The sequence below is a fragment of the Chlorocebus sabaeus genome, chromosome 12 (genome assembly GCF_047675955.1).
Source record: "Chlorocebus sabaeus isolate Y175 chromosome 12, mChlSab1.0.hap1, whole genome shotgun sequence".
NCBI lineage: Eukaryota > Metazoa > Chordata > Mammalia > Primates > Cercopithecidae > Chlorocebus > Chlorocebus sabaeus.
Window position 1 is genome coordinate 103,296,349 of NC_132915.1, and position 27,453 is coordinate 103,323,801.

Consider the following 27,453-nt stretch of genomic DNA (forward strand, 5'->3'; position numbering starts at 1 on the left):
CGCCCAGTCCCCCAGGCTTTCTTTCTTTTTTTTTTTTTTTTTTTTTAAGAGACAGGGTCTCACTTTGTTGCCCAGGCTGCAGTGCTATGTCAAAATTATAGCTCACTGCAGCCTCAAATTCCTGGGCTCCAGCAATCCTCCTGCCTTGGCCTCCCAAAGTGCTGAGATTACAGGTGTGTGCCACAGTGCCCAGCCACCCAAGCATTTTTGTTTTTCCATACAACGAGCATATATATATATGCTTTACATTGAAGTATCTAAAGGAGTCAAACTCATAGAAAAAAGAGTAGAATGGTGTTTGCCAGGAGCCAGGGAGGATGAGGAAGGGAAGATTGCTGTTTAATGGGTACAGAGTCTCAGATCTGCAAAATGACGAAGTTTTGGAGCCCTGCTATCCAACAGTGTGAAAACTGTTAAGATGATTAATTTTCTGTTATATGTTTTTTGCTGCAAGTTTTAAAATAAAATAAGTAATTTTTTTAAATTAAAAAATCAGTTTTAAGTATCTGTTTTATTTTATTTGCATGTGAACTATGGATTTTCTACCAATTCTGGAATATTAACGTTTCAGAATTTTATTTCCCAGGTATAACCTAAGAAAAGAAAAAAATAGAGGGACAGAAAAACTGGAAGAGGGAAAGAAAAAAGAATTGCTTGGAGCCTGGGCGCCGTGGCTCACATCTGTAATCCCAGCACTTTGGGAGACTGAGGCAGGAGGATCGCTTGAGCCCAGGAGTTTGAGACCAGCCTGGGCAACATAGCAAGACCTTGTCTCTAAAAAAAAAAAAAAATGTTTTAATTATCCAAGTGTGATGGTGCCTGCCTATAGTCCCAGCTACTCGGAAGGCTGAGGCGGGAGGATTGCTCAAGTCCAGGAAGTCAAGGCTACAGTAAACTGTGATCACACCAGTGTACTCCAGCCTGAGACACAGAGCATGATGTTGTCTCAGAAAAAGAAAAAATTGCATGGAGGAAAGATCTGGAAGATTATACCCTAATAGGACTCGGCAATACCCTCCCTTTCTATCTTCTATCATTTGTATTGTTTTATGATCAAAAAATCTAAAAACAGAAACATAAAAATGAAACCAATTTTTAAAAAATATTTTAAAATATTTTGTAGCTTGTGACATTTAGGAACAAAATTAAAATGAAAATATTTTGGTTAAAGAAAAAATTCCAGCCAGGCGCGGTGGCTCATGTTTGTAATCCCAGCACTTTGCGAGGGCAGAACACTTGAGGCCAGGAGTGTGAGATCACGCTGGCCATCAAAGTAAAACCCTACTTCTACTAAAAATATAAAAATTAGCTGGGTGTAGTAGTGCACGCTTGTAATCCTAGTTGCTTGAACCTGGGGGGCAGAGGTTACAGTGAGCTAAGATCGCACCACTGCACTCCAGTCTGGGCAACAGAGCAAGACTCTGTCTAAAAAGGAAAGGAAAGAAGGGAAAGGAAGGGAAGAGGGGAAGGGAAGAGGGGAAGGGAAGAAGGGAAAAAGGGAAGAAGGGAAGAAGGGAAAAAGGGAAGAAGGGAAGGAAGAGGGGAAGGGAAGAAGGGAAGAGGGGAAGGGAAGAGGGGAAGGGAAGAAGGGAAGGGAAGGGAAGAGGGGAAGGGAAGAAAGGGAAGAAGGGAAGGGAAGGAAAGGAAGAAGGGAAGGGAAGAAGAGAAGGGAGGGGAGGGGAGGAGAGGGGAGGGGAGGGGAGGAGAGGGGAGGGGAGGGGAGGGGAGGGGAGGGAAGGGAAGGGGAGGGAAGGGAAGAGAAGGGAAAGGAAAAAAATTCCAGGACTTGAAAACAAGCTGGCATGGGGGTTGCAGGGGATGTACCAGGGCCTGCTCACTCTGAAGTTCACATGTGGACCCACCAGTCAGCACGTAGTGGGATCGGGGATTGCCCCAGGGGGCCTGGCTGGTGGGGCATCCGCAGGAAACAAATGGATGCAGGAAACAGCTGGACGGGAAGCCCAGAGAGGAGCGGCTGCCATTCATAGGTTTGCAGCTGGTGGGAGGCGCCCCCTCCCAAGGAGGGGTGGGGGTAGGGCCCTCTGCACAGAGGTGAGGAAGCACTAGCCTCACTGAGGTACCCAGGAGAGGGGTGCAGGTGCAGATGGAGGTGCAGGAAGGCCTCAAACACCAGACAAGGCTGTAAGTTTGGAGCTGGCCAGTGAACAGAGAGCCAGTGAAGGTTTCGGGGCAAAGAGGGCTGTGATGAGGGAGGCTTCAGAAAGCTCACTTTAGCAATGAGTGGGCCAGTCTCCACTGGGTCCCACTGAGGGGGTGAGAGATTGAGGAGTTGGGGAGTAGGCCCACCAGAGTCCCACCTCCTGATGCTCCACTGAACTTCCCCCTGGGGAACCAACCCCCTCTTGACACCCTTCCTACTGACCTCTCCCTCCCCCAGGGACAGAGAGAAAAGCCACAGCATTCTGGGAGGAATTCTACGTCGAAACCTCTGCCAGGGCTGGGTGCGGTGGCTCGCGCCTGTAATCCCAGCACTTTGGGAGGCCGAGCAGGCGGATAATTTGAGGCCAGGAGTTCAAGACCAACCTGGGCAACATGCTGAAACCCCGTCTCTACTAAAAATACAAAAATTAGCCAGGCATGGTGGCAAGCGCCTGTAGTCCCAGCTACTTGGGAGGCTGAGGCACGAGAATCACTTGAACCCAGGAGGCAGGGGTTGCAACAAGCCGAGATTGCACCACTGCACTCCAGCCTGGGTGACAGAGTGAGACTCCATCTCAAAAAAAAAAAAAAAAAAAAAAAAAAAGAGGAAGGACGGATGTGGTGGCTCACACCTGAAATCCCAGCACTTTGTGAGGCCGAGGTGGGTGGATCATGAGGTCAGGAGTTCAAGACCAGCCTGACCAACATGGTGAAACCCTGTCTCTACTAAAAATACAAAAATTAGCTGGACGTGGTGGCATGTGCCTGTAATCCCAGCTACTTAGGAGGCTGAGGCAGGAGAATCACTTGAACCTGGGAGGTGGAGGTTGCAGTGAGTCTAGATTGTGCCACTGCACTGCAGCCTGGGTGACAGAGCGAGTCTCTGTCTCAAAAAAAAACCTCTTCTTGGACCCAGGTTCCCAGAAGCCTTTGCATGGGGTTGGATGGGTGCCATATTCCCATATCCCCATGCCCATGCACGGCTTTCTGTTCCCCATGTAGACTTTACAGGGAGTCCCAGTCTCTCTAGCACCCCCGGCCCCACTGCCACTGTTACTGTGTCTGGTCGGCCCCTGGGCCCTGGGCCATGCTACCTGTCAGCCTCCTGCCCATTCTGCTGTGGTCCCATTTGACTTCTCTAAGCAAGACAAGAAAGATCAAGGCTCTTGCCCCCCTCAGACTGACATTTACGGCCTTGCCTTGTGCCATCTGGCCCCAGGCAGTCTCATCTCTCACTGCTCCCTCCTGCTGTAGCCTCACTGCCTACTGGGTGAAGCTGGGGATCCCACCATGAGGCTTCTCTGTGGGCCACTCCTCCCACCAGACACTCCTGCCCTCATCAACTGTGCCTAATACAGTGCACAGCATGCGGCTGCTTATTGGCTACGTGAATTGAGAGGCAGATGCAAGGTGCCATTCATGCCTCCCAGCCTCAATCACCACCATCCTGGCTGGCCCAGTGCCCAGAAGGGTTCTCTTTCCTGTCCCCAGCAGCTCAGGGGCCCTGGGAGATCCCAGCAGGCTGCCTGCCCGTGTCTTACACAGTCACTCTTTGTTAGACCTCGCCCCTGAGGGCATCTTATCTGCCCAAACAGTTTGTAATCTCTGGAGTCACAGACCCCTGCCTCCTGCCAACCTGGAGTACACAGCCCTTTTGCAGAGAGGCTGGTGGCAACTCGGAGACCACCACTCACCACACCCCTGCCAGTGTTACAGCCCGCCAGGCTCCCTCCTGCTGGGTTTGGCAGGAAATCGCAGCTCCCAGTCATCAGGTCCCCAGACCCTTAAGGAGCTGAGAGACCTCTGGCTCTGTGGCCTGGGCTGTCTTTCCCCCACCCCTTCTGCACTCACTGCTCAAACTCTTCTCCCAGCTTCTGTGCGAATTCTTCCTAGTGTACCATGGGGCTCCTCCCTCCCTGGAACCTGAGCTCCTTGAGGGCAGTGTCTGGTCTCCTTTTGCCCTTGAAGGAATTGGGGCTCTCAGACGCGAAATGACTTGCCCAAGGTCACACAGGCAGGGTGAGGTGGGGACAGGAAAAGCCAGATGGGCCTGGCTCCACACACCCCCACCATCCCCAGAGTCCCCAGGCCTCCACTCAAGATGCAAAATACACACCTCACTGGCCACTGGCTCTGAAAAAGCTGAGGATCGCTTTACTGGAATCCCCTAACCGGAAGACGCAGTCCTGAGGCCGCATGCAGCGCTGGGCCAGAAGGCTGTGCTCGACCCAGGAGACACAGGACACGAAGCCGGAGCGTACGTGTGTTTATTCCTGTACAAATCATTACAAAACCAAGTCTGAGGCAGTCGCCGCCCCCACCCATCACCCCAGTGTGCAATGGCTAGCCGCTGGCCTCCTCCATCTGGTCCCCCCGGCCTCACAGCCTCCTCCTGAAGCCCTTCCCTTCCAGGCTCCAGAAGAACAAGAGACAAACACAACCCACTGAGGCCCAGCTTTAATAAAGTGCCTGATAACAGAGCCAGGGGACAGAACCCAGGCGACACAGCTCCCGGCAGTCATCCCAGGATGACAGGGGGTCAGGGGAGACCCTCAGAAACCCCCAGTGGCTCCAGACAAAGGAGCAGCCCCAAAGGCACCTCCAACAGTTGGAAAACCTCCCTGCTAGAGGGCAGAAAAGCAGTCCCGGCCCTTAAAGAGCCAAGCTAATGGCAGCTGGCTGAGGGGCTAAGAAAACAGCTTAAGGTTTGTCCCATTCCCTTCAGAGTCCCCTAACCCTAGAGGAGTTTGCGCAAAAATACCCTAAAGTTTTCCAGGAGGTGGGGAGGTCACCCCAGACCCCCCCAAAGAGCTGAGCCTCCCAGCAAGGGATAGTGGCTGGGGGGGTCCAGTCGGGGAGGGCAGACCCGAGGGCACTTGTAGGGGAGGTGGCAAGGGTCTCAGACTCCGCACTGGAAACTGGCGTGGGCAGAAGGGTGCCCACAGAGGGGGAAGGGTTTGTCCAAGGTCGCTCAGGGCAGAGCCAAGACCTGGATGCCAGCCTCCCACCTCTGGGACCTCCCCACTGCCCCCACAACCTCCACAACCCCAAAAATTCTCTGGCCAGGCCTCCAGACAGCTTCTACCCCCACACAATCTCTCTTTCTGGTGCTAGAAATTGAGGGGACACCACCAAGTTCCCAGCTCCTTGGGACCGGACCTCATTATCCCAGCAGAGTGGGGAGTGACTGGGGGGTCCATTCCCGGGATTCTGAACCAAGGCCTCATGGGGAAGGATATGTCCTTAGCCTCAGATTGACTCAGAAATACCCCTCTACCCTGATTGACTGTGCGCAGACCCTGACTGCACAAGAAAGACACCCCTGATTAATCACATAGACTTCCAAATCCCTGATTGGCCAACAGATTCCCCAGGTCCTGATTGGCTGGAGGATACATCCTCCTCAAGGCCCTGATTGGCTGAGAGACACTCCGGCGAGCTTTGATTGACCAGAAGGTGGTCCCTATCCCAGCGGCTGGGCGGAGGCTGCTTCTCCTCTGACCCTCCTGAGGTCCCACAGGCTGGGTGGCTTAGGTCCAGGAGGGGTGGGAGAAGGTGATGCCATACAGCTGGGCCCACGACGAGAAGACCCTTTTCTCGGTGATAAAGCGGTGGTGGTTGCCCTTGCGGCTGTGCTCATTCTGGATGTAGGTGACACATTCGTCCGGCCCCTTGGGCTCGTAGTAGTGGTAGGGCATGCGCTGGAGGCGGGGCCGCTGGCTGGGACAGAACAGATGGGTGTCATTAGGGCAGGGTGGGCGCTGGCAGGGTCCTTGCCCTTTCAGCCCCTTGCCTGCCATAGGACCTCAATAAGAGAAATCCCCACACCTCCTGGGGCCTCGGTTTCCCCATCCGTAAAATGGGTGCAGGGTGGACTAGGTTTGTAACCACCAAACTTTTTTTTTTTTTTTTTTTTTTAAATGCAGTGGCACTTTTTCCTTTCCCCAAGAGGGCGGCAGTGTAGAGCAGTGGTGAGGGCTGTGGGCACTGGAGCCTGGTCCCTCTTCCTGCTGTTTGGAGGACCTCTGGCTACTCATAAAACACACTCCTCAGTTTTTCTCATTTAATAAATGGGAAGAATAACAGTTCTTATCCCATAAGGTTGCTGTGAGGAGTAAGTGAGAGACTACATGTAGCCATGCTTGGCACCTGGTCAGTACTCAGTAAAGTATAGCTGTCCCCTAGTGGGCTTTTCGTATATAATGCTACTACTAATAGTTATTATTAATAAGTAAACTCTGGCTGAACTTGGAGTGGAGGCCCCTGAGGAAGCAGAAGAAGTCTAGATCTCTGCAGAACAGTTTGAAAACAATGAAGCAGAGGCCCTCAAAGGCACCTTCAGCCAAGGTTTCCAGCCCTCCCAGCTCCAGCCTGCGGCCAGTGCCTGAGTGTTGTCCTGGGAGGGCACTGGCAAGGAGGGCTCACCTGCAGTAGTTCGGGGGGACCATGCCATATACATGCACGTGGTCACACAACTCCACTGCAATCACCATGGTAAACCAGCCTGTGCTCAACCACGAATGAGACTTCTCCCTGGGGATGAATAGGGGTCACGATGAGGGTGCATGCAGGCAGAGATGGGAGCAGGTGATCCAGGGTCACCCACGTGGAGTTCCCTGGAACTCCTCCCATCCACCCATTGGGGCCCCACCCCCACTTTGGTTACCCCAAGTCCAGCCTCGTGTGCGAGCATGGCATGTGGCAGAGGGCTGTCCAGGCAGAGGTGAGGGGTGTGGAGGGAGCTCCTTTGAGGGGAAGAACAGGAACAGGGCATGCTGAAAATGAACTCTCCTGGGGAGCTGGGTCACAGTTGGGCAGGCTGAGTGACTATGATGATACAGCATGCTGAAAACAGCTGTGCCCATGCTAGAAGCAGACTCCTAAGGGGAGACTAATCAGATACGTTCATGCTGGAGTGACTGCAGTTCAGAGCTAGGCCTGAAGGAGTAGCCCAGAACCAAGAGCTGTGCTCACACTACAGTGGCCACTAGCCATGTGTGATTGAGATGGGCTGTCTGTATAAATACACACTGCATTTCTCAGGTAGTATGGAAAAAAGAAGGGAGGCCAGGCGTGATGGCTCATACTTGTGATCCCAGGACTTTAAGACCAGCCTGGAGAACATAGTGAGACCTCATCTCTACAGAAAATTAAAACTCAGCCAGGTGCTGTGGCTCATGCCTGTACTCCTAGCACTTTGGGAGGCTGAGGTGGGCGGATCGCCTGAGGTCAGTAATTCGAGATCAGCCTGGCCAACATGGCGAAACCCTGTCTCTACTAAAAATACAAAAATTAGCCAGGCATGGTGGCACATGCTTGTAGTTACAGCTACACGGGAGACTGAGGCAGGAGAATTGCTTGAATCCAGGAGGTGGAGGTTGCAGTGAGCCGAGACTGCACCACTACACTCTAGTCTGGGCAACAGAGTGAGACTCCATCTAAAAAAAAAAAAAAAGGCTGGGCGCAGTGGCTCACGCCTGTAATTCCAGCACTTTGGGAGGCCGAGGAGGGTGGATTACAAGGTCAGGAGTTCAAGACCAGCCTGACCAACATGGTGAAATCCTGTCTCTACCAAAAATACAAAATTAGCAGGGTATGGTGGCACATGCCTGTAATCCCAGCTACACAGGAGGCTGAGGCAGGAGAATTGCTTGAACCTGGAAGGCAAAGGTTGCAGTGAACCGAGATTGTGCCATTGCACTCAAGCCTGGGCAAAAGAGTGAGACTCCGTCTCAAAAAAAAAAAAAAAAAAATTTATATATGTAAAATTAGCCAGGTGTAGTGCCATGTGCCTGTGGTCTCAGCTACCTGGGAGGCTGAGGTGGGAGGATTGTTTGAGCCTAGAAGGTTGAGGCTGCAGTGATCTGTGATCATACCACTGCACTCCAGCCTGGGTGAGAGAGTGAGACTTTATCTCAAAAACAAAAACAAAATCCTCTGGCAAAACTGACAAAGAAAAAGAGGACATAAATCACCAATATCAGAAATAAAAGAGAGAAAATCACCACCGTAGACCCTATAGACATTAAAAGGATAATAAGAAAATTCCACAACCACATACAGACATTTGACAACTTAGATAGAATGAGCCAATTCCCTAAAACCCATAAATGACCATAATTTACTGAAGATGAAATAGATAACCTGAATATCCTATAATAAAGAAATTGAATTCACAGTTTAAAATCTTCTGAAAAAGAACTCTCCAGGCCAAGATACTGTCGCTGGCAAATTCTACCAAACACTTAAAGAGAAGCACAATTCTACACAGTGTCTTCCAGAAAATAGAAGAAGGAACATTTCCCAATTCATTTTCTGAGGCCAGCATGACCCTGATACCAAAATCAAGCAAAAACAGCACCAAAAAAACCTACAGACCAATACCTCTCATGAACACGAACACAAAAATCTCTGATGGATATGATTTGCTAATATTTTGTATATATAAATACATCCCTTGGCCAGGTGTAGTGGCTCACGCCTGTAATCCCAACACTTTGGGAAGCTGAGGCAGGTGAATCACCTGAGGTCAGGAGTACGAGACCAGCCTGGCCAACATAGTGAAATCCCGTCTCTACTAAAAAAATACAAAAATTAGCCAGGCGTGGTGGGCGCGTACCTGCAGTCCCAGCTACTTGGGAGGCTGAGGCAGGAGAATCGCTTGAACCCAGGAGGCGGAGGTTACAGTGAGCCGAGATCACGCCACTGCACTCTAGCCTGGGCCACAGAATAAGACTTTGTCTCAAAAAATAAATAAAATAAAAAATAAATACATACATCCCAAAGAAGTCATGTTTATTTCAGAAGTGCAGAGCTGATTCAATATTCAAAAATCTTAGCCTGAGCAACACAGCAAAACTCCGTCTCTACTAAAAATACAAAAATTACAGGCATAGTGTTGCATGCCTGTACTCCCAGCTACTAGGGAGGCTGATGTGGGAGGATCACTTGAGTCTGATAGGTGGAGGCTGCAGTGAGCCATGATCATGCCACTGCATTCCAGCCTGGGCCTCAGAGGGATACCCTGTCTCAAATAAAACAAAAACAAAAATAAAAACAAAACAGTCAATATAATCCACCATATTAATAGTCTTAAAAAAATACATGATCATATAAATTGCTGCAGAAAAACATTTCATAAAATTCAGTATCTTGTAATAATAAAAATTCTCAGGAAACTAGTAAGAGAAGGGAATTTCGTCAGCCTGATAAAGGGTAGCTACAAAAAACGTACAGCTACCCCGATCAAAGTAGCTACAAAAAACCTACGGAATCGCTTGAACCCGGGAGGTGGAGGTGCAGTGAGCCAATCAATTTCTCTTTTTTTTTCTTTTTTGAGACAGAGTCTCGCCTTGTTGCTCAGGCTGGAGTGCAATGGCGCGATCTCAGCTCACTGAAACCTCCACTCCCGGATTCAAGCAATTCTCTTGCCTCAGCCTTCCGAGTAGCTGGGATTACAGGCACGCGCCACCACGCCCAGCCACAAAAATCAATTTCTTTTTTTTTTTTTTTCTGAGATGGAGTCTCGCTCTGTCGCCCAGGCTGGAGTGCAGTGGTGCGATCTCGGCTCATGCCATTCTCCTGCCTCAGCCTCCTGAGTAGCTGGGACTACAGGCGCCCGCCACCTCGCCTGGCTAATTTTTTGTATTTTTAGTAGAGACAGGGTTTCACCGTGTTAGCCAGGATGGTCTCGATCTCCTGACCTTGTGATCCGCCCGCCCTGGCCTCCCAAAGTGTTGGAATTATAGGCGTGAGCCACCGCGCCCGGCTGCACAAAAATCAATTTCTATATGCCATTTCTATATATTAACAATTAATATTTGGGAACAAAAAATATTAATACCATTTATAATGGCTCCAAAATTGTTTTAATATCTAGGTATACATCTAACAAAATATGTACAGGAGCTATATGTTGAACATATTGGGTTAAAAGAATATATGAAAGTTGCTTGTACTACTTTTTCTTAAAGAGATGTAAGATGTAGTCTCATTCTGTCACCCAGGCTGGAGTACAGTGGCACCATCATGGCTCACTGCAGCCTCGACCTCCTGGGCTCAAGTGATCCTCCTGCCTCAGCCTCCTGATTAGCTAGGACTACAGGTACAAGCCACTGTACACAGCTATTCACTAATTTTTCACTGTGATTACTATGAAAATAAATTACGTATGTGACTCACATAGATTTCTATTGGGCAGCACTGGCCTAGCTTTCCTAGGGAGATTAGTCACAGCAGGGCATGCTGGGAGTGATACATACCTGGAACACAGCATGCCAGGAGCAACTGTGTGCTTAAGGCAAGACATGCCGGGAACAGTCAAGACTTTACATTGGGTATACTATGGGGAGCTTCTCTTAGAAAGATGCTAGGAGTGACTGTGCAACCTCAGAGCAGAGCATGCTGGGTGGGAGCCCTTGTGCCCTCAGAGCAAGGTATGCCACGAGGAAGCCCTCTTGGACAAACCAGGCCATGCAGAAGCATGTTGGAAAGGCCCCATGTGAACAGCTGGACATGAAGAGAACTCTCCTAGGAGGCCCAACCAGAGGACAGCAGGACTTGACTACCCCTCAGAGCAGTGCATGCTGGGAGCAACAGGCCCTCTGGATGGGCCATGCTGAGAAGGAGCACAGGGCTGGACAGAGCGGGCAGGCGGGAGGCTGGTACCTGTCCTTGCCCGTCTCACCCCGGAAGAGGTCGTCAAATTGCTGCATGCGGCCGGGAGAGACGGCATATGCTTCCATGTTAGGGAACACCAGGCCCGCCCGCTGGATCACACGCACGAGGCTGCCCTGGGGCTTCTGCATTTTGCTCGGGGGCCCCCAGAAGATGAATACGGTTTCAGGGGTCCGGTTGACAAACTCCTGGGGCCTCCTCAGCACGCGGAACACACTGGAATGGGCCACGACGCGGTAGGTGGTCTTGTTGCCCACATCAGCTGAGTAGCCAGTGGTGGGTGCATCGTTCATGCGGATTGTACACTCAGCCCGCTCGATCTCAGGGCCCAGCTTGGTGCCCAGCAGGTGGCTGGAGCTGCTGACAATCACACACTGGTGGCACCGAGAGGGCAGCGTCTGGGGGACAAGGAAAGTCAACATTATCATGGCCACTCTGTGCTGGGCCCTGTGCTCCATACATCCAGGCCTCCAGGACCCAGGAATTGTTATGCCCATTTTAAAGAAAGGGAAACGGAGGCCCATTCATTCAACATTCAACACACATTGATAGCAAGCTGGTTAATGGCCAAGTCCTGGGGCAGAGCAAGGAGCAAAACAGATCAGGCTTCTGCCTTCAAGAAACAGGTAGAGAGACAGATAAGAATGCACACAACACATGCCAGGAAAAAAAAAGAAAACAGTGGCAAATGGCTAGGCACGGTGGCTCACGCCTGTAATCCCAGCACTTTGGGAGGCCGAGGCAGGCAGATTACTTGAGGTCAGGAGTTTGAGACCAGCCTGGCCAATATGGTGAAACATCATCTCTACCAAAAAATACAAAAATTAGCCAGGCGTAGTGGCGTATGCCTGTAATCACAGCTACTCAGGAGGCTCAGGCACCAGAATTGCTTGAACCTGGAGGTAGAGGTTGCAGTGAGCCTAGATTGCACCACTGCATTTAAGCCTGGGTGACAGAGCAAGACTCTTGTTGAAAGAAAGAAAGGAAAGAAGAAAGAAAAAAAAAGAAAGGAAATGAAAGAGGGGAAAAGGAAAGGAAAGGAGAGGAGAGGACAGGGAGAAGGGGAGGGGGAGAGGGGAAGAGGGGAGGGACGGGGGAGTGGGAGGGGGAGAGGGAAAGGGGAGGGGGAGGGGGAAAGGAGAGGGGAAGGGGAGGGAGGGGAAGGGAAGGGAGGGGAAACAGGGGCAAGTGACCAAAGAGCGACTGCAGCCGGGGCTACTTTAGAAAGGTGGCCTGGAAGGCCAGGTGAGGTGGCTCATGCCTGTAATCCCAGCACTTTGGGAGGTCGAGGTGGGCAGATCACCTGAGCTCAGGAGTTCAAGACAAGCCTGACCAACATGGAGAAACCCCATCTCTACTAAAAATACAAAATTAGCAGGGCGTGGTGGCACATGCCTGTAATCCCAGCTACTAGGGAGGCTGAGGCAGGAGAATCGCTTGAACCTGGGAGGCAGACGTTGCGGTGAGTCAAGATCACGCCACTGCACTCCAGCCTGGGCAACAAGAGTGGAATTCGGTCTCAAAAAAAAAAAGAATCTAATTTGGGAGAGGAATCTAACATAACTGACTCCATCCTGTTTCTGACCTCACAATCTAACCACCCTTGCTCATTCCTATCCATAGACTAAACTGTGAGAGGAATTTATTTTATAGTTTAACTCTAAAGCAAAGATGATAACAGCCCCTTCTCAAAACTGAACTCCACCTTGTTTGGGAACTAAAAATGCCTTTGTAAAGTTAATAAAAGGCCACAAGGTAACAACTGAGATAGAGGCCTGGACTCTGCTAGGATACAGGTATAGTAAAAATCATTTGTTTTACTTATTTTCCTTTTCCTTTGTCCTATATGCATGATTGCCTGCATATAGTCAGTTCGATAGAAGGTGGTCAGTAATAATTGATTATCTCACCCCCCGCATATCTTTCTGTCAAGCTGTAGGCATAAACTATAACCAGTCATTATCTCTTAGCTTGCTTTTCTGCTAAGATGTAGTTATAGTTGAATTATAACCAGTCATTGTTTCTTAATTTGCTTTTTAAAATATAGATAACATCATTGTTGTTTTTAACATAGATAACATTGTTATTGTAAAACCTGAGTGTTTGAGATTTTTTTTTTTTTTTTGAGACGGAGTTTCACTCTTGTTGCCCAGGCTGGAGTGCAATGGCACAATCTCGGCTCACTGCAACCTCTGCCTCCTGGGTTCAAGCAAATCTCCTGTCTTAGCCTCCCGAGTAGCTGGGATTACAGGCATGTACCACCACACCCAGCTAATGTTGTATTTTTAGTAGAGACGGGTTTCTCCATGTTGGTCAGGCTGGTCTTGAACTCCTGACCTCAGGTGATCTGCCTGCCTCAGCCTCCCAAAGTGCTGGGATTACAGGCATGAGCCACTGAGCCCGGCTTGAGATATTTTTCAGACCTTTCAATCTGGTAGACCAATGGATGCCAACCAGACCAGTGACCCATGGCCCCCCACCCAGGAACTGACTCGGTGGGTGAAGACAGTTTCAACACCCCTATGATTTCATCCCCAACCATTCTCTAGTTCCCCTGCCTGCCAAACTATCCTTAAAAAAACCCTAGCTTCCAAATTCTGGGGGAGGCACATTTGAGAAATAATCCCTTGTCTCCTCACTTGGCTGGCCCTGCGATTGTTAAACTCTTTCTCTGCTGCAACACCTGCAGTCTCAGTGTATTGGTTTTTTCTGGGCAGCAGGCAAGAAGAATCTGTCAAGCTGCAACAGAAACGCCTCTCTGAGCTGAGATGTGAAGAATGAAGAAGGACCACCTAGGGAAACATATTCAAGGCAGGAGAAACAGCCAGCACAAAGGCTCCAATGTGGAAATAAAGGTGGTACGTTGAAAACCAAAAGAAGGCCATTCAATTGGGTCAGAGTCAACAAGTGGGAGAACAGAAGGTCACAAAGTGGAGAAGTGCAGTGCCAGGATTTGAACCCAAGTCTATGTTACCACAGATCCCCAGCTCTCCAAAGTGGACATCTTCCAAAAAGCACCCATGACATTTCCACCGCACCCAGAAACAAGAACCACCTTGTTATTAAGGAAGGTATGAAAGCCACTCTGGGGCTGTTTCTCCATGGCTGAAATGAATGGGTTGGAATCACATGCTCTCTGGGGCCTATTTTTTGCCCATGGAATTCCCATTCACCCTTTAAGGCTAAGCTCAAATGCCACCTCCCCCAAGGCAGCCTTCCCTGAGCCCTTACTCCAAGATCCAGCAACACATCCCACGTACCTCGACTGGCGCTTCCACTTTTCTGAGTGCTAGTTTTTTTTGGCTTCCCCTGTGATGCTGGAAGCACTGCAAGCCAGGCTCTGTCTCTCCTTTCCACATCACCCACACTCAAGCTGTCCCATTTTTATTCCTCTTTCAAGGGTTCTTAGGGTAGAGAAAGACTCACTTAGGTGTTAACCTCTCTCCAAACACCTGCTAATGTGCCCTTTCCTAGTGAGGGTGTGTCCAGAGCCTGGGCTCTACACTCTGCATGCAAAGGCCCTGAAGAAAATATAGGAGAGTCAGTGAGGAAGGAGAAAGAGGTACTACAGGGTGAACCCCAGAAATACAACCTGAATTTCATTGCTACCCAAGGCCAACAGAAGTCTCCAGGAATGACTTTGGCCTCTCTCTGCAGCTGCAACTTAGCAGGGGGTAGGAAAATACCATCTTCTTCCTTCCCTCACTCTGTAGCCTTAGACAAATGACTTCACCTCTCTGAGCCTTGGCTACTCCATCTCACCAAGGGAGATAATAATGCTGCCCTCGCAGGGTTTGTCTGAGGAAGATTACTGGTGATCAAAGTGCCTGGCACATACAGGCACTTGATAAAGGGCAGCTGGTATTATTAATGCTTTTGTGTTGTCAAATGTCCCAGTGTTCTGCTCCCAAGCCTGTGTGGGCTCCCCAGCAGAGACAGAGAGCAGTGAAAACAGAAACACATTTTCCAAAGGATTCTGATTCAGGAGATGGTAGGATATTAGCAATAAGGGTGGCGACTTGGAGAGAAGTGAGGCCCAGACAGGGGCAGTGCCCTTATCCAAGGTCACACAGCAAGCAGAGAGCTGAAATCACCAGAGGGAGGGCCTTGACTCCCAGGATCCACCTTTCCTTTAGGAAAGAAGAGGTGGAGGGAGTGGTGATGCTGGGCAGTGGAAAGGAGCTCCCAGGGAGCTCCCCAAAGTGGCTGAGCTACCTTGTTGCCGAGAATGGGGACATAGCCATCGGTGATGCTCCACTTCTTGAGGTTGACAGGTCGGCGGCTACGGCCCCGCAGGGAGCCATAATGGAAGACCTCATTGGCACTGTTGGAGCTGTAGAGGATGAGGATGGTGATGAGGGCAAAGAGGATCACGAACACTGCTGACCGCTGCTCCTGGAGAGAGGAGAGGCCAGTGAGGGCCCAGCTGCCGAGCAGGCTCAGCGCCCACCTCCTTGCCACCTGGAGGCCTGGTTAACTCCTGCTTTTTGTTGCAGACCAGTTCTGGCACTACTTCCTCCAGGAAGGCCTCCTTCAGCTGCCTCAGTCTCCCCATCACAACACTGATCACACTGCATTCAAACTCCCATCCCTCCAATTAGACCGTGAGCTCTGGGACTGGGTCAGCCTTGCTCCCCACTGTATCCCAGATCCTAGGGCAGGGCCTGGAAGATGGAAGGTTCTCAGGGAGGGTTTGCTGGACTGGATTGAATACGTCAGGATTCCCTACAGCTGCTGCTAAGAGGATGTCTAGAGACAGGTGGGACATCTGAGTGAGAGGGTCTAGGTCTTCCCCCAACAGTAACTCTCCAATGTACTGCCTCTAGCTCCAAGTTTATCCTTTTTGTCTGCTCTGTGGAAATGGATCTGAGCCCTTTAAATGTTTTCCCTTGTCAGCTAGCTGCATATTAAGCTTTGTGAGTAGAGGGTGCTGGACAGACACTGCAGGAGGAAAAGCATTTGCTTCTTGGTTCTGGTAGGCTTGCTAGGGAGGGTCCTTCAGTGCACACGGCCTCTCCAGTAAGGGCATCTTATCCACTGCCCAGAGGCCAGCAGTGCCAGCAAGTCAGGCACATTGCCTCTGGCTCGTGCTGTGATCACAGCTTCTCCAAAGTCCAGCTCCTACAGTGCACTCCACCACCTGCAGCACCTGGAGGCTGGCGGCTTCCCTTCCCCAGGCCAGTTCTGTACTGGAGCCATCCAGTAGGCCACAGCTGGGCCTTCTTCAGCAAGGCCCGGATCTCAGTCTTTATGGGGGCAGGGGTGCTCCTTATATTAATATCTGCTATTGCTGTATTCCTCAGAATTCTAATCCTTTGTGACTCCAGTGTCCTATTATAGCCAGTAATTTTTTGCATTAAACTTTCCTGTTTAATCACTGTGTAGTTTCTTTCTCCTGATTAGACTCAAATTAATACAACCACCCCATCCCATTTCCAAACCTCAGGCTCCACCAGGGCTGCAGTGGATCCTAAGGAAGGGGCATGCAGGGCCAGTCATGTAGTAAGTGCTTAGGAAAGCATGAATGAATGAAAGAACAATGGGGAACCCTGACATTCTCAGGGTCATGCTCGAGCTGTATCACCTTTGATCAGTGCACCCTCGCCCCATTTCCAGCTCACCTCCACCCGCCCACCCCTCTTTCCTGCACAGCACTCCACAGTCACCTCGGCTAGTCCTGACCATCACAGACAGACTGTCAGGCCTGGGAGGGCAAAACTGACCCTGGGTCCAGGAACAGGCAGGAGCTTGCCCTAAGCCACTTAGAAGATCAGTGGCCAAAGCAGGGCTTAAACCTGGGTCTCCCAGGCATGGATGGCTTCTTGAGGGGAAGAAGAGACTCACGGTAGCTGGGGTCTGGGACAGGTCCAAAGGAACCCGTTCCATGGAGGGAAGTGAGAGGCTCAATGGGGTTAAGAAATGAAGGGAGACTTACTTTGTTGCTACTCATTTCTCTCCGGCGTCTGCTGAAGGGTAGGTGTCGGCGTCCTGTAGGTGGCCCTGGGGGCAGGGATGTGGGTTCACACCTGCAAGCCACCAGAAAGGGTTATCATGGCTTCAGTGTCCTCCTTTGGGTCCAGCAAGCCAAAGGCTATACCTTCTCTGCCCCCCACTAGTTCTTCTATGCACCCAGAACTTTAAGGCTCAGGACTGTATCCATTTTGCAGATGGAGACACTGAGGGCCAGAAAGTCCAGGAATCTGCCTGAGGTCATACAGCCTGGTGGCAGCAGAGCCCTGCCCATTGTCCTCCTTGAGCAGGGGCCTTCCCACACCAAGGCAGCTGGCAGGGCCAAAGCTGGCTCCTCTGCTGGAGGACCTGACCTCCACGTGGGCAGCAGGATCCCCATTCACACCCTGCTCTAAATTCTGCCTTGGGCCCCTGTGGCGTCAGAATAAAACAATACCTCTTGCAGGCCCCCAAACTCCTCTGCTCTGACTGCCTCTCAGGTTGGCCTGGAACGCCCTCCCTCCTACGGCCTTCTGACTCCCACTCATCCTCCAAGTCTGGCATGGACCAGGAACTCCCCTAGGTCCTCCCGTCCCCCCAGGCTAAGAGCTGCCTGTGGGGTACAGCCCACCCAGGTCCTCACTCAGTTTCCCCTGTGCCTCCACGGCCACGGATAGGCAGGAATACTACTGAATGAACTAATGCATTCACAAGTAGGATCTCTCGGCGGCTAAGGGCACAGACTCAAGTCTGAGAGGCTCGGTTCTAGTCCAGGCTCAGCAGTCTCTGCCAGGGCTGACTCCTCATCTGTCAAATGGCTGTAATCACAGTCTCGGGGGGTGGCTGGGGGGCCTCTGGAAGACCTGGCAGTGAGGAGGCTGGCCCAGTTCTGCTCCGCACACCCCAATCGCTCCCTCTCCCACCACCCAAAACTCAGCTCCTTTCCAGACTTCCACTTCCCCACCTGTGAAAGGGAAAATGTACTGTGTCCAGCCTACCTCCAGCAGACAGGCCAGGGGGCAGGGCCGGCAGGAGTGCAGAGGGAGGAAACTGGGGCTTAGGGGACCTTCCTCAGTTCCGTCCCCTCCTCCAGGGGTCTCTCAGTTTCTGTCATTCTCTGAGCCCTTTGACCTAGCCGCTGTTTACTCCTACACGGCCACCAGGAAGAGCCAGAGAACCTCGTGCCAGAGGAGGCTTGGCACACACACCTCCCTCCTGAATGGTTAGATCCTGGCCCCGCCCCCTCCCCAACCCCGCCCCCTCCCCATGGGAGCCCCCCTCATCCCAAGCTCGGTATCAGGTTTCTCCAGCGCCGGCCCTTCACAGCCAGTCAGGGAGACCCAGACTCCCATCTAGTCCAGACCTCGCGGTACACAGCAGAAAATGGGGCCTCATCAGAAGCGAGGAGCGGCTTATTCTTGTCCTCACAGACCGTTAGAGCAAAAGACAGGAGTCCAGAATCCTGGGGTGGCCCCATCAGCCCTGAGACCTCGGCATTCAAGGCGCCCAGGGGTCCAGCCGCTTCTATCTTATTATGCGTGGCCACCCTTTCCTGCGGATGCCCTCTGCCCGCCCCCTACTTTCCCACCTTTGCCCGAGCTGTGCCCTCAGCCAGGACCAGCGTCCCCCTGGTCCGCCCCGTCACAGTCCTGCTCTGAGAAGGCCATGGTCAGTACAGCATGTCAGGTGCCCGTGCGAATTCCGGTTTCACCACTTACTGGCTGGGGGGCCTCGAGCAAGCCATGTGACCTCTCTGAGCCTCAGTTTCCTCATCTGTGAAATGGGAACAATAAGAGTCGGTAACTCAGGGGGTTGTTGGAAGGATTCAAGCAGATGTGGCAAGGGACACGCGGGGCTTGAAAGTGCTCCCACATTGGCCGGGCACCGTGGCTCACGCCTGTAATCCCAGCACTTTGGGAGGCTGAGGTGGGCAGATCACCAGGTGAAGAGATCGAGACCATCCTGGCCAACAGGGTGAAACCCCATCTCTACCAAAAATACAAAAATGAGCCGGGCATGGTGGCGGGTGCCTGTAGCCCCAGCTACTCCGGAGGCTGAGGCAGGAGAACCGCTTGAACCCGGGAGGCGGAGGTTGCAGTGAACCGAGATGGTGCCACTGCACTCCAGCCTGGCGAAAGAGCGAGACTCTGTCCCAAAAACAAAAACAAAAATAAATAAAATAACATAAAGAAAGAAAAGAAAGTGCGCCCACAATGCCAACAGCTGTTAGTCTTGCAGTTAATCACTGTTCAAGTCCCGCCTCTCCGTGTGTCAGTGAAGCACTCCTCCCCTGACCCCAGTGCGGCGACTTTCCCGGAATATCAAGGAATATGTGTGGGAACACGTTCTAAGCATCACCCACGCGCTGAATCAAGGCAATGCATGGTAAGAGCCCTTGTCGCCCATTTCACAGATAAGGAGACTGAGGTTCAGAGAGGCAAAGCGCCTTGCGGGGCTGCCCAGAGCCGGCTTGAGAGCCTTGTTTACAGGCTTGTTTACAGGGAGCAGCCCAGGGCTGAGCCTGACTTCGTCTCCCTGGAGGATCCCCCTCGGCTGGAACGGGTCAGAGGCCATGGAGTGTGTGCCCAGGACGTGGCTCGGCACCGGCAACGGGGCGGGGGTCTGGAGGCCTGTTGAGGAGCGGCTTGCTCAGGCTGGGGAGGCGGCAGCCTCGATCGCTGGCCCAGGAGCATAGACTCAGCCCAAGGCTGGACGTGCAGGCGAGCTAAGCAGGAGCCGAGGGTGGGGGCCACACCCTGCCCTCTGTTTGGGGGTTTTCCTTCTTCCAGCCCCGGGAGTCCTCCCGCAGATCGGGACGCCCCCACGAACCCGCGAGGGAGGAGGGCTCCAGGGAGAAGGGGGAGGGGGGCTCCTAATTCCGAGACGATGGGGGACGCCGAACCCATGGGTCCACCTGGTGGGGGGCTCACCCAGCGCGCCCCTCGCGCCAACCCCCTCCCCAACTCCTGCACTCCGGGGGTCCGGAGCCCTAACCCCAGCTGGGAAGAAAAGAGAGGCAGGACCGCTGACGGGGTAGTCGGTGGCAAGAGGCCCAGCGGACCCCGCAACAGCCCCTGGGCGCGAGGACCGGGACCTCGGGGCGCAGCTACCAAGGGGGAAGGGGTCTGGGGTGCCGCCGGGGGCCCCGCAGCCATCCCCATCGCCGGCGATTATCGATCTCCTCTCCGGGCGCCCTCCGCCCCAGCCCCCGCCCCCGCCCCCGCGACCAGCTCCCGTTCGGCGCCTGCTCACCTCCGGCGGGGAGCGCCCGGCCCCCCGCGGCCCCCGAACCCCCTCACATGGCGCCGGGAGCCGAGCGCCGGGGTCCGCGCTCCTCAGGCGGCCCAGGCCCCGCCGCACCCGCGGCCCGCCGGGTCCTAGCGCCGCCGTCACGGCCCGGCACGGGCCTGGGAGGTGGGCGGAGCCTCGGGGCCGCGGGTGGCTCCGCCCACGGGCGACGCGGGCGGGGAAGGGAAAAGGGAGGCGAACCCGGGAGCCGCCCCTGCGTGAGGGCCTCGGTCATCCCACTGGGCAGCCCAGGGTGACCACCAAAATACAACAGCCTTTCGGCTCCCTGTAGTGTGGATCAGGCCCACTTCTAGCTCCTTATTGCCACCATGACCCCGGATGGGGAAACTGAGTTCCGGAGCACGCTGTGCTTGGACTCAGTGGAGTTTCTCCCTGGGCTCCCCACCAAGGGCCTTCAGCTCCCTGCCTTGCACCCTGGGCAAGTAGTCACCTGGGCAAACACAGGGTTCACCCTCAGATTCAAGTTCCGCTCTGCCATTCGCCAGCTGCGCGGCCTTAGCACATAACTTTCCTTCTCCCTACCTCTGGAAAATAGGGAGAAGGACAACTTCACACAGCTGGAAAAACTTAAAATGTTCCTTCTTGTAATTACCAGGACATCCATGACATCACTGTACGTGATAGGGGAAAATAACTTAAGTGGCTATTGCTAGGGGACTGCTTAAGTTAAGGCACAGCCTGCCGAAGTGCACGAGGAGGCTGTTAAAATGAAGGATGCGGGCCAGGAGCGGTGGCTCACGCCTGTAATCTCAGCACTTTGGGAGGTCGAGGCAGGTGCATCACCTGAGGTCAGGAGTTTCAGACCAGCCTGGCCAACATGGAGAAACCCCGTCTCTACTAAAGATACAAAATTAGCCTGGCGTGGTGGAGCACGCCTGTAATCCCAGCTACTCCGGAGACTGAGGCAGGAGAATCGCTTGAACCTGGAAGACAGAGGTTGCGGTGAGCCGAGATTGCGCCATTGCACTTCAGCCTGGGCAACAAAAGCGAAACTCTGTCTCAAAACAAAAAAAAACAAAAAAAACAAAACAAAACCAAAAGGAAGGGTGCAGGTCAGTATGCCTTGGCAGGAAAGCATGGCCGGGATATTTACAGGATATTTACGTGAAGAAAGCAAGTTAAAGAACTGCCAGCCAGGCCCAGTGGCTGTAATCCCAGCACTTTGGGAGGCTGAGGCGGGTGGATCACCTGAGGTCACGAGTTAAGAGACCAGCCTGGCCCACATGATGAAACCACCACCACCCCCTTCCCCCGCCACCCCCGCCTCCCGTCTCTATTAAAAATACACAAATTAGCGAGGCGTTGTGGCGGGCCCTTGTAATCCCAGCTACCCCGGAGGCTGAGGCAGGAGAATCGCTTGAACCCAGGAGGCAGAGATAGCAGTGAGCCGAGATCATGCCATTGCACTCCAGCCTCCAGCCTGGGCAACAAGAACTAAATTCCCTCTCAAAAAAAAAAAAAAAAAAAAAAAAGAAGAAGAAGAAGAAGAAGAACTGTCTTGGAAACAAAGTCCTAAACATTTGCATTCCACAGCTGAGTAAACATGCCCTGGAGAAATTCTTGCAGATGTGCCCAAGGAGGTTCATAGCAGCATCGCTTGAAATAATACAAAACAGGTAAAAACCCCAAATATCCATCAACAAAAGAATGGAATTGTTTTACACAATGGAAGGTTCACACTGTGGAATAACACGTAACAGGGTAAAATGAATGATCTACAATTACACGGATGAATCTTAGAGACACAAGGAGTGAAAAAGGTCTGGGAAGATGAGTAAAAACTATACAATAGAGGCTGGGCACGGTAGCTCACGCCTGTAATCTCAGCAGTTTGGGAGGCGCAGGCGGGCAGATCACTTGAGGTCAGGAGTTCAAGACCAGCCTGGCCAATATGGTGAAACCCTGTCTCTATTAAAAATACAAATAAAGGGCCGGGCGCGGTGGCTCAAGCCTGTAATCCCAGCACTTTGGGAGGCCGGGACGGGTGGATCACGAGGTCAGGAGATCGAGACCATCCTGGCTAACACGGTGAAACCCCGTCTCTACTAAAAAATACAAAAAACTAGCCGGGCGAGGTGGCGGGCGCCTGTAGTCCCAGCTACTCGGGAGGCTGAGGCAGGAGAATGGTGTAAACCCAGGACACGGAGCTTGCAGTGAGCTGAGATCTGGCCACTGCACTCCAGCCTGGGCGACAGAGCGAGACTCCCTCTCAAAAAATATATATATATATTTTTTAATTTCTAAAAGCAAACTGCAATATATAGCATAATTTTTTTTGCTTGCTTTTTTTTTTTTTTTTGTGACAGTCTTGCTCTGTCACCCAGGCTGAAGTGCAGTGGCGCTATCTCAGCTTCCTGTAAGCTCCGCCTCCCGGGTTCATGCCATTCTCCTGCCTCAGCCTCCTGAGTAGCTGGGACTATAGCCGCGTACTACCAAGCCTGGCTAATTTTTTGTATTTTTAGTAGAGACGGGGTTTCACCATGTTAGCCAGGATGGTCTCGATCTCCTGACCTCGTGATCCGCCTGCCTCGGCCTCCCAAAGTGCTGGGATTACAGGCGTGAGCCACCATGCCTGGCCTTTGCTTGCTTTTTAAAATTATACAACTACGCATAGTATTTGTAAATGCACACAGAAGGTGTCTGGAAGGGCCCACTAGGACTCCACCTGCAGTTGATTCCCTGTTGAAGTGAAGGTGGGTCAGGACGGTTGGGAGCTGCCTTCACTTTTCCCTTTATAAACTTGTAGGTTGTTTGCATTGTACTTACATGGGAAGCCTTAATAACACTTTGTTTCCAATTAAAATGAAAGTCAGCAGTCCGCCAGGGGACAGCCTTTAGGCAGTACAGGCACCGCCCACCAGGCAGGGAGAGGGTGGCCCGCAAGGGTGGGTTTGAGGCTTCCTGTCCCTGGTGCCCACCTCCATCCGCTTCCTGAGCCTCAAACCAAGCCCTACCCATGGCCCTCCTAGGTCGCTGACCCCGCCCTACAAGCAACAGGATGGAAAACCACGGAGTGGGGGCAGGGTGATCAGGCAGGAGGCCTGATGAACCGACTTCTGAGGACTCAGAGGAACACCTCTAGCCCAAGGCCACCCAGGGGGTTGGGGGCTGAACCAGGGAAGGAAACATCCTGTCCCCAGCCCTTCTCACTAACCCAGGCCAGTGATCCAAATCAAACATCCAGAAGTGCGAGGGTGCTTTGGCCCTGCTCCTGGACGGCATCTGGACGTGGAGCTGCCCGTCCAACCTGCCACGTCTCTGGGCCCAGGCTCGCTCCAGCACAATTTGCTTCAGGCCTGGCTTCCCTTCTTGAGCCTCAAGAACGACAGCAACCATCTCAATAATAGTAATAACAAGGATGAGAAGCAGAACGGCTTACTCTGTGCCAGGCACTTTGCAAACACACCTCATTGAATCCTTAAGGTGGCCTATGAGTTGGGTATTGAGATTAACCCACTTTCCAGAGGGAGAAACAGGTTCAGAGAACACGCAGGTGGCAGGGCTGTTTCCACTAGGCCTGCCTGTTTAATAACCACAGACATGTTCTACACAGAAGCCTCGGGCCTGTGAGAGCCAGGCCAGGGCACACCAGGACGTTCCTGCACAGTGGCTGTGGCCAGTCCTCGTGGGCCTCCCCCACAGCCGTTCCCCCACGGTCTGGGAGAGCTGGCCTCTGCTCTGACCCTTCCTGCCCCAGGGGTAGGAGAGGCCTGTGTACCCCCCTTCGTCCTGACCCTTAGCAAACTTCTTTGAGCTGTTAGGATTTTTCCCTTCCATGGTATTCTGGAAAGAGCCCTAAGAGTCCCCCTCACCTGCCCCAGCTCCCAATTCAAAGAAACCAAGATCAAACACCAGAGAGAGAACAGAACTTGCCCAAGACTCCGCAGCGGGTCCTGGGCAGAGCCAGGCTACGAGCCAGACCTGAGGACTCTGGCCTCTCTCCCTCTGGGCTTTTGGCTAGGGGAGGGGCTTCTGGAGAGGAGAGGCCTGTGAGAGTGGCGGGCAGGTGGGGGCCTGCACACAGGGCCTGCTCCATAGCCTAGGACCTGGGCTTCCGGCCAGAGGGTCTGGAACAAGGAAGTACTGCCTCTTCCCCCACAGAGGCTGGAGAGGGCAGACGGGCCTAGATGAGCCTAGACGCTAGGGCCCACCAGTCCCCCAAAGCCAGATGCTCCTGTCCTCACCTGGGTGTGTGAGGTTTTTCATTTCATTTTTTCCTTACAAGGTGAAGGTGTGTGAACTGTGAGCTGAGCTCTGGGCCTAGCCCCATGGCCCTTCTAAGGAAAAGGCCCCTTAGGACGCCTCCGGGCTGTGAGGCTTACCTGGCTTCCCCTCTGGGTTTGGAGGAAGTAGCGTAGGTCCCTAGCCAGTCTGCAGAGGGGCAAAGGAACCAGGGTATGAACAGGAAGGACAACAAAGGCCCAAAGTGTGGCTGCAGACCCACGTGATCCCGGGGGCTGTGGGGAGGCTCCTGCCCTGGGCTCACCTCAAGGCAGCTGCAGGAACCGCTGTGGCAAAAGCAGAGTCTTCGGTTTCCTGGTCAAGACAGCTTTCAGCAGACCCCGAGCCAGCCACCAGACCTGTCAAGGATCATCTCCGTCTGCCTGGAGGAAGTGACTGACGCATCACTCCTGCCAGGTTACCACCCCTAGAAAGACACAGGATCTGGGCCAACCCAGCAGTAAATACCCCACCCAAGGGCAGAGCCAGATTAGAGGAGCCTGTGTGTCCTGGGCCCAAGGGCTGGGTCAGCCTCTTCCCAGGGGATGGAGGAGGAACAGAAGGCAGCCTCCCAGGAGTGAGTGGAATTCAAATCCCATCAGAACCAGTGGACCCTGGACCTTGGACACCCAGGAAGAGGCAGGGAGTAGGGAGACAACCTATGGGGCAGGGGCTTCCTGCCATCTGTCACCACGAAGGAAGGGCAGGGCCAGCCGAGGCAGACGAACCCCACGAAAAATGCTGGCTCCACATGTCAAGTGCCTGCTATATCATAAACCACAGGGACAGTCCACTATCTGAATCTGTGAGGCGGGGACTATTTTAACCTTTTACAGATGACAAAACAGGCCCAGAGAGGGGCACTAATCTGCCAGGACCCCAACAGCAGAAAGTGGGGCCAGAGAGAAGTCAGGCCTTGACTCCAGGGACCCCACCCTGAGCCCAGAAACCCCCTCCACCTCCGCCTACCAGGCTCCATCCCTCCCTTACCTCTGCCTGACACCTGTTCAGAGCCCCTCGCTCTGTGCTGTGGCTCCGCTGCCAGCCTGCTGCCTGCTTCGCCAGCTCAGGGCTCTCCTCCCCCCCTCCCATTCCTGCAGAAACTTCTGGGTCCATCTGGCACTGGGCAGGGGGAGGCAGGGCATAAAAGCAGTGCTGTGAACCAAGCGCCAGGTCTCAGGCCCCTCTGTGAAAGCCAAGGATGGGAGGGAGAGTGTGCCGGGTCACCCAGAGCACCCGGGACTACTGGCTACATAATTTCTGGGATCCAGTGCAAAATGAAAATGCAAGTCCTCTTGTAAAAAAAAAAAAAAGAAAAACCTAAGAATTTCAAGTTGGCAACAGCAGAGCATTAGCAGAGGGCCCTGACCCCTGGAACTGGCAGCTAGAACCCCAGGGCTGCATCCCAGCTGACAGCCCGAGGCCCTGGCCCAGTCCTCTGAGTCTTCCAGTCCCCAAATGAAGTAGTGATGCCTGGGAGGGGTGATGCTTGGGGGCTCTCTCCAGCCCAGGGGTGCAGGGCTGAGGTCCTCGGGCTCAGCTCTTGGACATGGTATTGCACCCTGGCCCAGCTGCTCCACAGTCATCCGGCTTCAGCTGAGTGGCCTCAGCTCATCTGTAAATCCGGCTAGCACCGGCCCTCCTCTGAGGATGGCAAGGTTCTGCTGGTGGGTCTTTTCTCCTCACTTTTTTTTTTTTTTTTTTGAGACGGAGTCTCGCTCTGTCGCCCAGGCTGGAGTATAGTGGCCAGATCTCAGCTCACTGCAAGCTCCGCCTCCTGGGTTCCCGCCATTCTCCTGCCTCAGCCTCCTGAGTAGCTGGGACTACAGGCGCCCGCCACCTCGCCCGGCTATATTTTTGTATCTTTTAGTAGAGACGGGGTTTCACCGTGTTAGCCAGGATGGTCTCGATCTCCTGACCTCGTGATCCGCCCGTCTAGGCCTCCCAAAGTGCTGGGATTACAGATGAGCCACCGCGCCCGGCCCTTCTCCTCACTTTATAGGTGAGGAAAATAAGGCCTGAGCCAGGCTAGACTCCCTCACAGCACCCACCCAGGGCTGCCCTCTGCCTTCCTGCTTTGCAGGGAGACTAAACCCACTTTCTTTCTTTTTTTTTTTTTTTTTTTGAGATGGAGTCTCACTCTGTCGCCCAGGCTGGAGTGCAGTGGCTCACAGCAACCTTCGCCTCCCGGGTTCAAGCAATTCTCCTGCCTCAGCCTCCCAAGTCGCTGGGATTACAGGCACCCGCCACCACATCCTGCTAATTTTTCATATTTTTAGTAGAGACAGGATTTCACCATGTTGGCCACGCTGGTGTCAAACTTCTGATCTCAAGTGATCTGTGATCTGCCCAGCTCGGCCTCCCAAAGTGCTAGGATCACAGGCGTGAGCCACTGTGCCTGGCCCACTTTTTTTTTTTTTGGTAGAGACTGGTTTTGTCATGTTGCCCAGGCTGGTCTCAAATTCCTGGTCTCAAGCAATACTCCCACCTTAGCCCCTACTGTGCCAGGCCCAACCCCAGATTTAACAGCTAATTTAACTTGCCATTGACCTAGAACCAGGGAAGCAATATGGGTGGAGGACTTTCCCTCCCACTCAGAGTCCTTCCTCCTGGCCCTGGCTCTCTTCTCACTGGGTACAGAACGGGGTTCCCAAAGAAGTCTCTGGCCTGGGGTCAGTTTCCTGGGCCAGAGCAGTGAAGGAACCAACCCCCTGGAGCAGCCCTGACCTACTGGGGAAGGGGTTGGGCTGGGGCCACCAGCAGGAGGTTGCTGGGGAAGAAACTGAAGCCCAGCCATTGTGGGCCCGGGTAGGGGCCTCAGGGATTCCAGTCAACAGCTTCTGGGACAGCTGGGCTCAGTGGATCACCACTGCAATCCCAGCACTTTGGGAGGCCGAGGCGGGTGGATCACCTGAGGTCAGGAGTTTGAGACCGGCCTGGCCAACATGATGAAACCCCATCTCTACTAAAAATACAAAAAATGAGCTGGGCGTGGTGGCACGCGCCTGTAATCCCAGCTACTTGGGAAGCTGAGGCAGGAGAATTGCTTGAACCCGGGAGGCGGAGGTTGCAGTGAGCCGAGATCACGCCACAGCACTCCAGGCTGGGCAACAAGAGCAAAACTGCGTCTCAAAAAAA

At 53.0% G+C, this 27,453-nt stretch overlaps 1 protein-coding gene across 14 annotated transcripts; it reads right to left on the reverse strand.

The window, feature by feature from the left end:
- Positions 1-4,410: 4,410 nt before the first annotated feature.
- ST6GALNAC6 (ST6 N-acetylgalactosaminide alpha-2,6-sialyltransferase 6) lies at positions 4,411-27,401 on the reverse strand. 14 transcript variants are annotated; one of them, XM_073021952.1, is made up of 8 exons: positions 25,306-26,040; positions 24,581-24,674; positions 18,504-18,558; positions 16,772-16,862; positions 15,052-15,231; positions 10,828-11,234; positions 6,586-6,693; positions 4,411-5,880 (listed from the first exon to the last, which is right to left on the reverse strand). In XM_073021952.1, exons 3-8 carry the CDS (start codon positions 18,527-18,529, stop codon positions 5,691-5,693), a joined length of 1,002 nt encoding a protein of 333 aa, XP_072878053.1. In that variant the 5' UTR covers positions 18,530-18,558; positions 24,581-24,674; positions 25,306-26,040; the 3' UTR covers positions 4,411-5,690. The 14 variants fall into 14 exon arrangements, with proteins under 14 accessions (XP_072878053.1, XP_037850032.1, XP_008004308.1 ...); XM_037994104.2 differs by lacking the exon at positions 18,504-18,558 and having other exon boundaries at positions 4,411-5,876; positions 25,306-27,401; XM_008006117.3 differs by lacking the exon at positions 18,504-18,558 and having other exon boundaries at positions 25,306-26,034.
- Positions 27,402-27,453: the final 52 nt, after the last annotated feature.